Source organism: Moschus berezovskii, chromosome 15, assembly GCF_049115385.1.
Source record: "Moschus berezovskii isolate FMDL1 chromosome 15, NW_MosBer_1.0, whole genome shotgun sequence".
Classification (NCBI taxonomy): Eukaryota; Metazoa; Chordata; class Mammalia; order Artiodactyla; family Moschidae; genus Moschus; species Moschus berezovskii.
The window spans coordinates 41446718-41458925 of record NC_142474.1 but is presented as its reverse complement, the minus strand read 5'-3'; the positions used below and the strand labels follow the sequence as shown (position 1 = coordinate 41458925).

At 43.0% G+C, this 12208-nt stretch overlaps 1 protein-coding gene across 1 annotated transcript in view; it reads right to left on the bottom strand.

Moving 5' to 3' along the window:
- The window catches only part of NET1 (neuroepithelial cell transforming 1), a 34609-nt gene extending 22879 nt beyond the window's left edge, over positions 1 to 11730 (bottom strand). The window contains exons 1-2 of the mRNA XM_055431176.2: positions 11476 to 11730; positions 193 to 259 (exon numbers count right to left, since the gene is read on the bottom strand). Of these exons, the coding sequence (XP_055287151.2) occupies positions 193 to 259; positions 11476 to 11603 (195 nt within the window). The 5' untranslated portion in view covers positions 11604 to 11730. The remainder of the gene's footprint in view (positions 1 to 192; positions 260 to 11475) is intronic.
- Positions 11731 to 12208: the final 478 nt, after the last annotated feature.

Here is a 12208-nt window from a genome sequence, read left to right as displayed (position 1 = left end):
AATATATTTTACATTTAATTGAAATAAAAATTTTAGTCTGTTAGCAGAGAAGAGTTAAATTAGGCTGCCAAAGACGGTGATAGAAACTCTGTACCTTAAGGTTTCAGAGATGCACCGACAACTAGACTGAAGGACAGCCCAGGAATTATTTCTATCTAATGTCTTGAAATAAAAACCCAGGTGTCTACTCACCAAAGTGAAATCCCAATGGGGGCCAGGTGTTAAAAATGTGAAGGAGCTACCTCTCCGAAGGGAGTATCTGTTAACAGAACATTCAAACAAATACATTGAGAGTAACTTCAGTAAAATTAAGCACTAACAGGTAAAAAGCTATCTTTTTCATAGTTTCAAAACTCTTCAAAGTAGCCTAATTAATCATTCAATTGTAGAAATAAGAGGGAGAGTATTTAAAAACAAAACAAAACAACCCACAAAAACCGAAATCCAAAAAATCAGGGTATAGGTTCTGGTCCTTTTTGGAAATTTTCAGAAATATTACAAAAGTGAAAAAGCCTTTATAAAACTAGTAGACATATTAAACTGATTCACTAAAAGAAGCAGAGTTTATTTTAGAAACATATACATGGCTCAATGATATGAAATATATTTTAAATATTTCACTAATAGGTTAAGTAAGAAAATAGTAAATGATGCAACAAATTACTTGATAAAATTCAGCATTCATGTTTAATATTTTAAAAATAATAGTAAAAAACAACATAATATACAAAAGTTAAATGCATTTATTTTGTATTTTTATGTGTAAATCTCTTCCATGTACTGGTTTTTTTAGTGTTATGACTTAATAAACCAAATAAAAAGCTTTGAATAACTGTATCTGAGACAAAGGTCTCAAGTAAGGTTAAACTTTGACTAGGATTTTGTTCTTTACTACTAAGTGACACGGGCTTCCCTGGACAGAGGAGCCTGGTAGGCTCAGTCCATGACTCGGACACAACTTAGTGACTGACCGATGCTGCCTTCAATCTTTCCCAGCATCAGGGTCTTTTCTTATGAGTCACCTCTTCGCATCAGGTGGCCAAAGTATTGGAGCTTCAGCATCAGTCCTTCCAATGAATATTCAGGATTGATTTCCTTTAGGATTACTGGTTTGTTTTCCTTGCAGTCCAAGGGACTCTCAAGAGTCTTCTCCAACACCACAGTTTAAAAGCATAAATTCTTCTGCATTCAGCCTTCTTTATGGTCCAACTCTCACATCTATACATGACTACAGGAAAAACCATAGCTTTGACTAGACGGACCTTTGTCAGCAAAGTAATGTCTCTGCATTTTAATGTGCTGTCAAGGTTTGTCAAACGTAGAAAATCACAAAACATAAGTAGTGCAGGAAATGTTTATAAACTATGTGCATGTGTTCAGTCACTCAAGTTGTGTCCCATCGACTCTTTATGATCCTGTGGACTGTAGCCTGCCAGGCTCTTCTATCCATGGGATTTTTCAGGCAAGAATACTGGCTATTTCCTCCTCCAGGGGATCTTCCTGACACAGTGATCGAACCCGAATCTCCTGCTCTTTACCACTGTGCCACCTGGGAAGCCCTCATAAACTATACTTATGAGAAAAGCAAAGGTTATTAATTCAGAGCTTGCTATAGCAAGGGAGCTGGCCACCATCACCGGTGTTTAGGGAGACTGAAACGCAGGCTGGGGAATGAGGAACAAGGGTAGGCTTCAAGTGTGTTCTGACTGGAGGCTGTCAGCAAGGGGAAGGTGCAGGCAAGCTAAGTGGGACTGGGGCTCCTGTGTGATTTACTGTGTGCAGACAGAATTTGCTTGAGTTGGTTTTAAGTTGGAAGTGAAGTTATTGGTTGCTCAGTCATGTCTGACTCTTTGTGGCCTCATGGACTATAGCCCGCCAGGATCCTCTGTCCATGGGATTTCCCAGGCAGAATAACTGGAGTGGATTGTCATTCCCTTCTCCAGGGGATCTTCCTGACTCAGGGATTGAACCCAGGTGTCCTGAATTGCAGGGAGATTCTTAATTTGGAACCAAAGACAAAAACTGGGGAAGCTGGCTGTTGCTGATAAGTCTTGGCCATTTGGGGCCAATTATTACAGAAGTTATTGCTTAGCTCCTGCACTGTCAGGCCACTGTCCACTTGTGTATTCTGTCTCTCACCTCATTCTTATAGTCACTGTAAGTTACAGAAACACCACAGATGGTGCTTATTTCTACAAACGGTTACAAGCTTAAATCAAACACAGGCTTTTGTAGTTTTCTAAGCTAAATATAAGGCAGAAGTTTTCTTATATTTTGACAGGAAGTGAAAATGGCTACAAAGAGAAAGAGGACAGCAAAATGGCTTCACAGAAGAATTAATACTGAGGTAACCGTAAAACTGAAGCAAAGAGAAATCGCAATCAGCAAAGTATATAAGAGCCAGGCAGGCTCTGTGGGGAAAGGGAAAGGCACATGTGAAGGGGGAGTGAAATGAATTATATACAGGAAACTGCAAGTAGCTCTTTATGTTTGAGCATCAAAAGAAATAGAACAGGGCTCGATCATGATAAAAGGCCTCATGTACAACCCTTAAAAATATGAACTTGATCTTGAATACGTATGGCAGCTGTCAGCAATTGAGTTCTAAGGAACAAGAAGGCTGGGTTGGAAGAAGGCAGCACTGGTCAGGAGGCCAGTTAAGAGGCAGTTCTGATACTGCTGACAACAGATGGCGAGGGGCGGAGGGACAGCAGCAACGGCAGAGTGGGGAGATGACGAGAGAGGGCTCAAGGTCCGGTTGGAGAACTCTCCCTTCCTCTCAAGGCCTGTTCAGTTCCTGCAAAGGGTCCTGGCACAGTGAAATAGGATGCCACTAATAATAATTAGAAACAGATACAGAAAGATCTGAAGATATTTAAAGCAAATGCTCCCTAAATAATTATTTGTAGCTCAAAAATTGTTTTGAGGGCCTCTTTAGTGGAGCAAGATAAACTAAGGAACTGATGATTTCTTGCCACTATAGAAAAGTCAAGTAACAATGAAGATCACATGATTTCTGATAAAATACTAAGATATTAGCAATAAATTATAATTCATATGACAAAAGAATACATAGATAAGAGAATACAGAGATATAGTACTATAATCAAATGCCAAAGGATTACAGGGCAAATGGAACCTTCATGTTACGATTACTTTTTGAAAACACTGTTCTAAGTATCATATACTACACAAAGAGCCACCAGTGGAGATTGGGTTGAGAAGCAAAAATTATGATTTCTCAGAAGATTATTTTTAAAGTAATACAAATATTCATTACAAAGTAGTAATCATAGTGGCATTTAAAATAGTCACTGAGCACTTCCTTTCAGATATAAGACAGTTCAGTTCAGTTCAGTCGCTCAGTCGTGTCCGACTCTTTGCGACCCCATGAATCACAGCACGCCAGGCCTCCCTGTCCATCACCAACTCCCGGAGTTCACTCACTCATGTCCATCAAGTCGGTGATGCCATCCAGCCATCTCATTCTCTGTCGTCCCCTTCTCCTCCCGCCCCCAACCTTTCCCAGCATCAGAGTCTTTTCCAGTGAGTCAACTCGTCACATGAGGTGGCCAAAGTATTGCAGTTTCAGCTTTAGCATCAGTCCTTCCAATGAACACCCAGGATTGATCTCCTTTAGAATGGACTGGTTGGATCTCCTTGCAGTCCAAGGGACTCTCAAGAGTCTTCTCCAGCACCACAGTTCAAGACAAAAGACAAGGAGAACACAAACCCAGAGATATTCATTTCTTTATTCCCTAGAATTGTCCATTCTGACCTCAGAATGAATTTGATGTTTAAAAGCTGGAAAGAATTAGCTGTTAGGAATTTTAAACACACTGCAAACTGGAAAAATATTTCCAACTGGATGGCAAGATTGTTTCCAGCACCAGCTGTAATCAGCTTTATAGTAATGCTATTTTTTCCTATTTCAAAAGCAAGTACCTATTTATTTTGAGAACTCATGGAAAATAGGAACCTAAAAAACAAACTGTGCCCTGAAAGTATGTGAGTCAGTGCCAGCTTTCAAAAAACTTGGAAAGATATATAGTCATTTTTTCATAGGGGTCACACTCACAATGTAGCAGCTATTTTAAATCCTTGTGGGAAAATTTTTTATTTCATAAAACATTAAAAGTCGACTTTAGAAGATATGCAGTACAGTCCGTTTAAAAAGGAACTCAAAAGCTAAAATAAGAAGTGACAGTTCATCTTTTTAAGAATTTTTGTCCAATCTTCTTTTTAAATATATCCAATTAATTACTAACATTTAAGGCATAAAATAAATGAATACCCAAAGGAACTAGCTTGATATATTAAACTGTTTCCTATTAGCCCCACTGATTACTCCTTGGTCTTTACATACTTCTTTTTGTGTCATTTGATATATTTTCAAACTATGTAAATTATTTTTACACTCAACTAGATTTAGTCTAAACAAAGCATAAATAAAATGGTACAGTTGATGTTCCACAGAAAATCACCTGTTATTTCATTCTCAAGCCAAATTATATTTTCAGAGATTATGACTTACGTCATTGCCCTTCTCTATCATGGCAGGTAATTAATAGGGATGAACTGCAAAACATGCAAAAGTGAAAGATTATATTGTGTGGTTCTATTTATATGGATATCCAGAAACAGAAATTTACAGACATGGAAAGCAGACTAGTGGCTGCCTAGGTCTGGGGGTAGGAGAAGGACTGACTGCAAACAAACTTGAGGGAGTATTTGGGACGATGAATGTTCCAATGGTGGAGTTTGTCTATACACTTACTAATAATTACTGAATTGCACACTTACAACGAGTGAATGTTATAATATGCAAATTATGTCTCAATAAAACTATTAAACAGTACAGTCATTTCTATGTGGGAGGAAACAGCCTTAGGAGCTAGTGGGGGCATCCTTTTATTTTCAGCAACTATTAATATAAATAGTAATAATGATGACAATCCCGGGTTATCAAGGACTGGCTCAATTTCTGTTTAATTTGGTTTTTTAAATGTTTTGAAAAAACAGTCCATCCAAGAAGTTAAATTCCCTTAAAGGGAACAGGAACCCTTAGCTCAAAATTAATAGAACTTGGTTTAAGAATATACATTTAACTCTGGATGTCCACTCTGCATATCCATCAGTTTCACTAGAAAAACAAAAGTCAAAGATCTAGCATCTAATCAGAGATCCACCTCTACAAAACTGATAACAGAAATAACTGCTAAATACTCCTTGATAGAGGGTAAGTTATAGCTCTTAGTGTTTCCTGCAGAAAATGAAAACAACGATACCTAAGATTTATGGAGCATTTGCTATATCTAGGTACTGTTCTCATGTTTTACATGAATTACTTCTTATAATTCCCACAACCTTATGAGACAGATACTATAAAGTGAGATTTAAAAGAGATTAATCACAGCCTGATGAGACAGATACTACTAATGAGCTATAAAGTATGAAGTGAGGTTTAAAGAGATTAAATCCTCAAGAGCCAGAATTTGAACCCAAGGAGTCTGACTGTAAAGCCTAAACTCTTTTAAACACTAACGTTTTATTCAGCTTTGGATCTCAGTCTAAAAGAATGTCCATTCCCAGAGAGAGTAATTAGCTGAATCAAAGCCGGGGCTAGAACAGACTCAGTGTCAGGAAAACTAGGCCAGAGAAGCACGCTGCTTTCTGAGTTCTGAGCCGTGTAGTGGGGCCCAGGGCCTCCTGTGGACAAGACCCTGCCCTATTACTACCCAGAACAGAGAGGGACAAGGAGGAGGAGGACAAAGAGCCACTGCCGCAGAGCAATCCCCCAGTGGATTCCAGCTGTCTATTCTTGCTTTTTCTCCCTAATTATCTTGCCCCAGACATTTCCTATGGTAGTTAGCATTCACGTTATGTTCAAATTTTTTTTTTTACCTCTGTGTGAAGCAATGCCCAGGATCAGTCTTTAGCAGAGGTGGATCAGCATCATGATCCGTTATTTAACTTAGTACAGCAGGCCCTCTCTCTCAGGTGCTGCATGTATTAGCCATTCCAACTCCTGAGCTCATTCTCAAGTCTATCCGTTTCTCATTTGGATGGCTGGGATTAACAATTAGCAAAGATGTGGCTGAAAATGAGCTCCAACCACGTGGACAGGCTGATTAAATGGCAGGCCTGTAAACAGCAGTGTGCATGCAAATATGTGTACAAACACACACGTGCTGGATCACTCTGCTGTACACCAGAAACTAACACAATTTGTAAATCAACTGGACTTCAGTTAACAAAAAGACAACCCACAGAATAGGGGAACATATCTGCAAACCATGTAGGGACTTGTTATCAAGAGTAAAGAGATCTTATATCTTAGTAATAAAAAATATAAATAACCCAATTTTTAAAATGGGCAAAGGATGCCTCACTAAAAAATGGCCACATACGATTTCATTCATGTGAAATGTCTGGAACAGGGAAATTCATAGAGACAAGAAGCAGGTTAGGGTTTGGGGTAAAAGAAGAGAGAGGCGTTAGGGAGAGAGGTATGGGCTTTCATTTTGTGGTGAAGAAAATGTTAAAAAATTACCTGGTGATGGTTGCACATGTCTAGAGGACATTCACATGTCCTGAATCTAGAGGAAAATAGTGAATTGTACACTTCAAGTGGGTAAAACTGTATAGTATGTGAATACTGTTTTATAAAAAGGTGATACTTTCATTTTTTTTTTGTCTTTCAAAAAAAAGAACAGAGAGTAATGATGTAGGACAACTTCATTACTCTCCTAACGCTGCCTACGGTGGTGTAGTCGTGTTGGAATCTTGTAACCCCATGGACTGTAGCCTTCCAGGCTCCTTTGTCCATGGGATTTCCCAGGCAAGAATACTGGAGTGGGTTGCCATTTCCTTCTCCAGAGGATCTCGCTGACCCAGGGATCAAACCCATGTCTCCTGTGACTCCTGAATTGCAGACAGATTCTTTACCACAGAGCCACCAGGGAAGCCTATGTCACCACCCTTTTCTCAGCTGAGATAATTTACAAATTCACCTAAAAAAAAGAACCCTGGTGGGAAAGCCCCCAAATTCCTGCTCATAACATCCCACGTTCCCCAAACTTACCCCAAAGGCTACTGTCCACAGCTCTCAGACAGCCTAGACTCTCTACCTTTACACTTAAGAGTCCATCCTTCTGTCTTTCTGGTTGCTTGTTTTATCACCTTTCTTCTTTCCTGTCTCTTCAACCTCTCTCTGGACTTGCTTATTCCCCCATCCGCCCCATATCAAGTTCACCCGTTCTTCAGAAACTAGCCCACAAGCTGGTGTTGCCTCCATTATTCTTTCTTGCCCTCGGGTTGCAGTAAGACTTCCTGAAAGTGTAACCCAGTGTTTCAAGTTCTCCAACCTTACTGCCAGCCATTAGATTCAAACACTCATCCAGGCGACTGCAAACTGACTTCCCGCCAATGATGAATTCACATGCGACTTTTAATTTGGTTCCACAGTTGGGCTGCAAGGGTCCACAAATTTGGAATTTTGCCTATATGAGCACTTTTTGGGGGCTAGTTTTCATCAGATTTGCTATCATGGCATACAAGGCTCCCCTCAGTGATGTGGTTCTTACTTCTTCAGTATCATCTCTAATCACTACCTCCCCTCTATCCCCATCTCAGTCTTCTCCCTAAACAGTCACGATACCTAAAACTCTTAATGCTCATTTGTGTAAAGGGTCTTTTAACATTTAAATGCTTCCCCCTACATGATATCACCCATGCACATCCACTCTCTAAACTAGCCCTCCGAGACTCAAGGGTTACAACAGGGAATCATTTCCTGTCCTTTCCAACCAGAATTTCTCCTTTTATTTGCATCTATGGCATCATGTACCGTTTAAGGCGATAGTAACTGTCATCATACATGATTATGGTTATTAAGTTTCTTCTCTATACCATTGTAAGTTCTTCTGTAACAGCAGAAATTGGTTAAGGCTGCTTCCAACATGCTAGGCCTTATTCTTTTAAGTCCACTAAGCCATTTTCTCAGAAGAGCTTCTCTTGCTTACTTAAATACATTTTGAAAATGATTACTTTCTAATCAGAGCTGTGTACAATGCATATGGTGTTCGCTTCTCTGAGGAAGCACTTCCTAACACTCCATTCTTTTGTTAGCGTTCTTTATTCTAGAAAGTCACAGTGTGATAGCCTCAAGGACTACTGTATTACTCCATGACAGCCCGACACTGACTTAGACCATATAGAGATTTTCCAAAAGGAAAGAAGAATGCAAGCTTGCTACTGCCCTACTCCTTATCTACAGCACTCCCTTTCCCTCCTGAGCTATAAGATCCCTTCCTATTTTTCCCAAGGAAGGGCAGTCTTGAGGGCGTTAGCCTACTGTGGCCTCCTTTGCCTGGCAAAACAATAAAAGCTACTCTTTTCAACTTCACCCAAAACTCTTGTTTCTGTGTTTCTATCCGGCACCAGAGAACAGAGGCTGGGATCTCCGCAACACTCCCAGGGTAAGGACAGTATTTTGCATCTCCATATTTATAGTGTCTGACACTCACACATTTCTGGAATAAACCATACCCCATTCTCTTCTCAACCCACTACAAACATTCTTAGTAGTTTAACTATTTTATGGTAACTACTGGAGGTCAATATGCTCTTCTCACGACTAGATTCAATGGTCACTCATTCCTCATCTCATTAAACTGTTCATTGCTTCCTTATCAGTAACACTTGACATACTTTCCTATGTCCTTTCTCAAAACCCTTTTACCACTTGGCCTCCTGGACACTGATCTCACCTGGTTCCTCACCAGCTGTGGCTCCTCCAAGCTTGTTCATTTCCCAGACCTTAACATGTGGGGAGTGTCTCAGGGTTTGGGCCCCCAACTCTCCACTATTCAGACTATCTAGATGACTTCCCAGTGCTGTGATTTCAAGTCTATTTGTTGATAAGCCCTCAAGTTATATTTGGTTACACAGATGTGTTTACTTTGTGAAATATCACTGGGCAAAATACTTATGATTCATGCACTCTTTCTTCTGACTGTTAAACTTCAATGAAAGCTTTTTTTTTTAAGAGAAAAAAGCAAAAAAAGAGAAAAGGGGGAAAATTGTTGTGATGCACTCCTTAATAGGAGCCTCATAACACATCCCGAAGCAAACTTCTCCCCAGATCTTTCCTCTCCAGGAACATGGAAATCTTCTCTTCTGGTGTTCAGATTAAAAACCTCGGAATCACTCTTCATTCTTCCGTCTCTCTTAACTCCACACTGAATCCATGTGCAAATCCTGTTGGTGCTACTTTAAAAATACATCCCCAATAGGAGTATTTTCCACCATGTTTACCACTCAGATGTCTCAAACTGCAATAAGCTCATCATTAGTCTCCCTGATTTTCTCTCTGCCACATAACAGACCAATCCTTTTAAAATACACGTCACACAATTTTCTGCTGTCTCCCAACCACAGATTCAAATTTGAAGTCTTTGGCCATGTTCTACCCGATCTGACCCCAGGTATCTGTGACCTCGCTGTCCACCTTTCTCCCTTTGTTTTGCTCCACTCCAGTTACCGTGGCTTCTCTACAGTCCTTGAACACACCAAACAGGATTCTACTTTGAAGTCCTGCACTTACTGCCTTTCTCTCCAAATCTTCACATAGCTGAGTTCCTTAATTCCTTCAGATCTCTGCTAAAATGGCATCATTACCATGGAGGAGGCTTTTTTGATCTTTTAAAAATAGCAACATTGCCCCTCACCTTATCTCTGCCTGCCCTTACCATGCCTTAATCCTCCTCACAGGATGACCACCTGGTATTTCATTATCGTCTTTCATCCCTAACCAGAATGTAAGCTTTATGAGAGCAGAAACTTCATCTGTTCACCAAAATCTCCAATATCTACAACAATGTGAAGATCTAGGGAAGTGAACGTGTTAGTTGCTCAGTCGTGTCCGACTCTCTGTGACCCCGACAGACTGTAGCCCTCCAGGGTCCTCTGTCCATGTGATTCTCCAGGAAGGAAATACTGGAGTGGGTTGTCATGCCCTCCTCTGGGAAGCTTTCCAGGCAAATGCTCAAAAGCTTTACTAAATGAACGCAGAATGAATTTATCACTGTTCTCCCCTTCACTACATGATCCTGATTCTCCTATTTCTCAGTCTCTGGGATGGCGACGTCTTTCTGTTCTTTCACTACCTCTTAAATATAAGTTGTAATCAGTACAAAGGTTTCAGGCAAGGATTATCCTAATCTTCAAAATAAAAAATCAGTATCTAATGAAAAAGTCTAGTTCTTTGCATGATGATTTATTAACAGTGAGTTTACAAATGCCCTGTCCATGAAAGTAAGGTGTTTTCCTTTCTCTGAAAAAACGACTGGCACATCCAAGCATGACTGGAATGTAACTTCAGTAAGGAACTGTAGTTTAAGTAGTGGACCACAGGGACTTCTGAAAAGAGAAGCGGATGTGGAATTACAGATAAAAATAAGCAAATAACAGTTTGTTGCGCGCTCCCTGCATACAGGCTCACACAATGACCTCACTGAATTGCACAACTTGGAGGAAGTGGGTACTATTTCAACCCCGTATGACCGATGAGGACCCAACCTTAGAGAAGAAAGGTCCAACAGCCAGTCACAGGAACCCAGGGCCTGCAGCATCCTGACGGGAAAGCCCTTGTTCACCGCTTGCCTCGCAGACACAGCCTCTGACACCCTCGGCCGGTGTCCTCCCTTCGTAGACGCACCGGACAGAATGAAATGTGTCAACACCTTAAAAGTCCAAGACGGGCCTCTGCGTCCTCTTTACCCGGGAGGCTGGGGCCCTGAGCTGCGCTCTGACCACCGACTTGGTCAGAGGCTCGAAAGGAGGGACTGAGAGCTCGGCGAAACTTTTCATTTTAATGCTCGCTTTTAGACTAAAAGTTTGGTGTCTGGTAGAAGTCCTCGGGGGCTTCCCCGGTGGCACAATGGTAAAGAATCCGCCTTTCGATGCAGGAGATGCTGGCTTGATCCCTGGGCTGGGAAGATCCCCCGGAGAAGGGAATGGGTCACAGGAATCCTCCAGGATTCCTGTCTGGGGAATCCATGGACAAGAAGAGCCTGGCGGGCTGCGGTCCATGGGGTCGTAAGGAGTCGGACACGACTGAGCGACTGAACAACAGAAACTCTCCGGCTCCAGGAAAGATTCCAGTCCCCTGAACCAGCAGCTCTCTGTGGGCATTTAGGAACCGCCCCCCCACCCCCCAGTCCAGCCCGAAACCTGCTGGGTGTGCAGAGAGGACCTCCACCCCCTGAGCGGGGAGGGGAGGAGACGAGAGGGAGGAAGGAGAGGACCCCGAGGTAAAAATAAAGGAGGATCAGGCGATCAGAAGAGGGGGACGAGGGGAGAGAGGAGGAAGAAGAGGAGAGCAGGCAGCCCGGTTCTCCCCTGCCCGCTACCCCCTCCCCAGCCTCGGGCCCGACACCCCGCGTCCCCAGGCGCCGCTGAGCCCGCGCTCACCTGCCGTCCTGCCCGAGCCCGGGGGTATCTGCCGCTGGCTCCGAGGCGCCGCCGGCGTTGAGCCCCGAGGCCCGGCGGCTTCGCCTCCGCGGCCGGCTCTGCTCCTGGGCCTCCAGCTCGGGCTCCATGGCGCGGAGGGGGCGGCGCGGTGGCTGGGTGCCCGGGAGGCCCGCTGGGAGCGGCAGGGCGCCCGGCCGCTACGGCCCGGAGACGCGATCCTGTCAGGACGGCGCCGCCACCTCCGCCGCCGCCATCTTCCGGGGTTTGAAAATGGCGGCCGCGCGGCGACCAGCCAATCAGGGGACGCGGCGCTGTTGCTAGGAACATGGAGTCCCGCCCCTCTGTTCCCTTCAGGCGCTAAACTGCGCGGAAGCTGTGAGGGGGAGCATGGTCCTAGGGTCGCCCGGCTGATGAGCCGGTGGTCTGGGGTCTAGTTCCTAAATCGCCAACGCCAGATTACTAGTGTACAGTTCATTAGGACAAGTCAAGGGAAACTGGAAGCATTTTCAGCTCAGTTCAATCGCTTAGTCCTGTCCTACCCTTTGCGACCCCATGGACTGCAGCACGCCAGGCTTCCCTGTCCTTCACTGTCTCCCAGAGTTTACTCAAACTCATGTCCATTGAGTCGGTGATGCCATCCAACCATCTCATCCTCTGTCGTCCCCTTCTCTTCCTGCCTTCCATCTTTCCCAGCATCAGGCTTTTCCAGTGAGTCAGTTCTTTGCATCAGGTG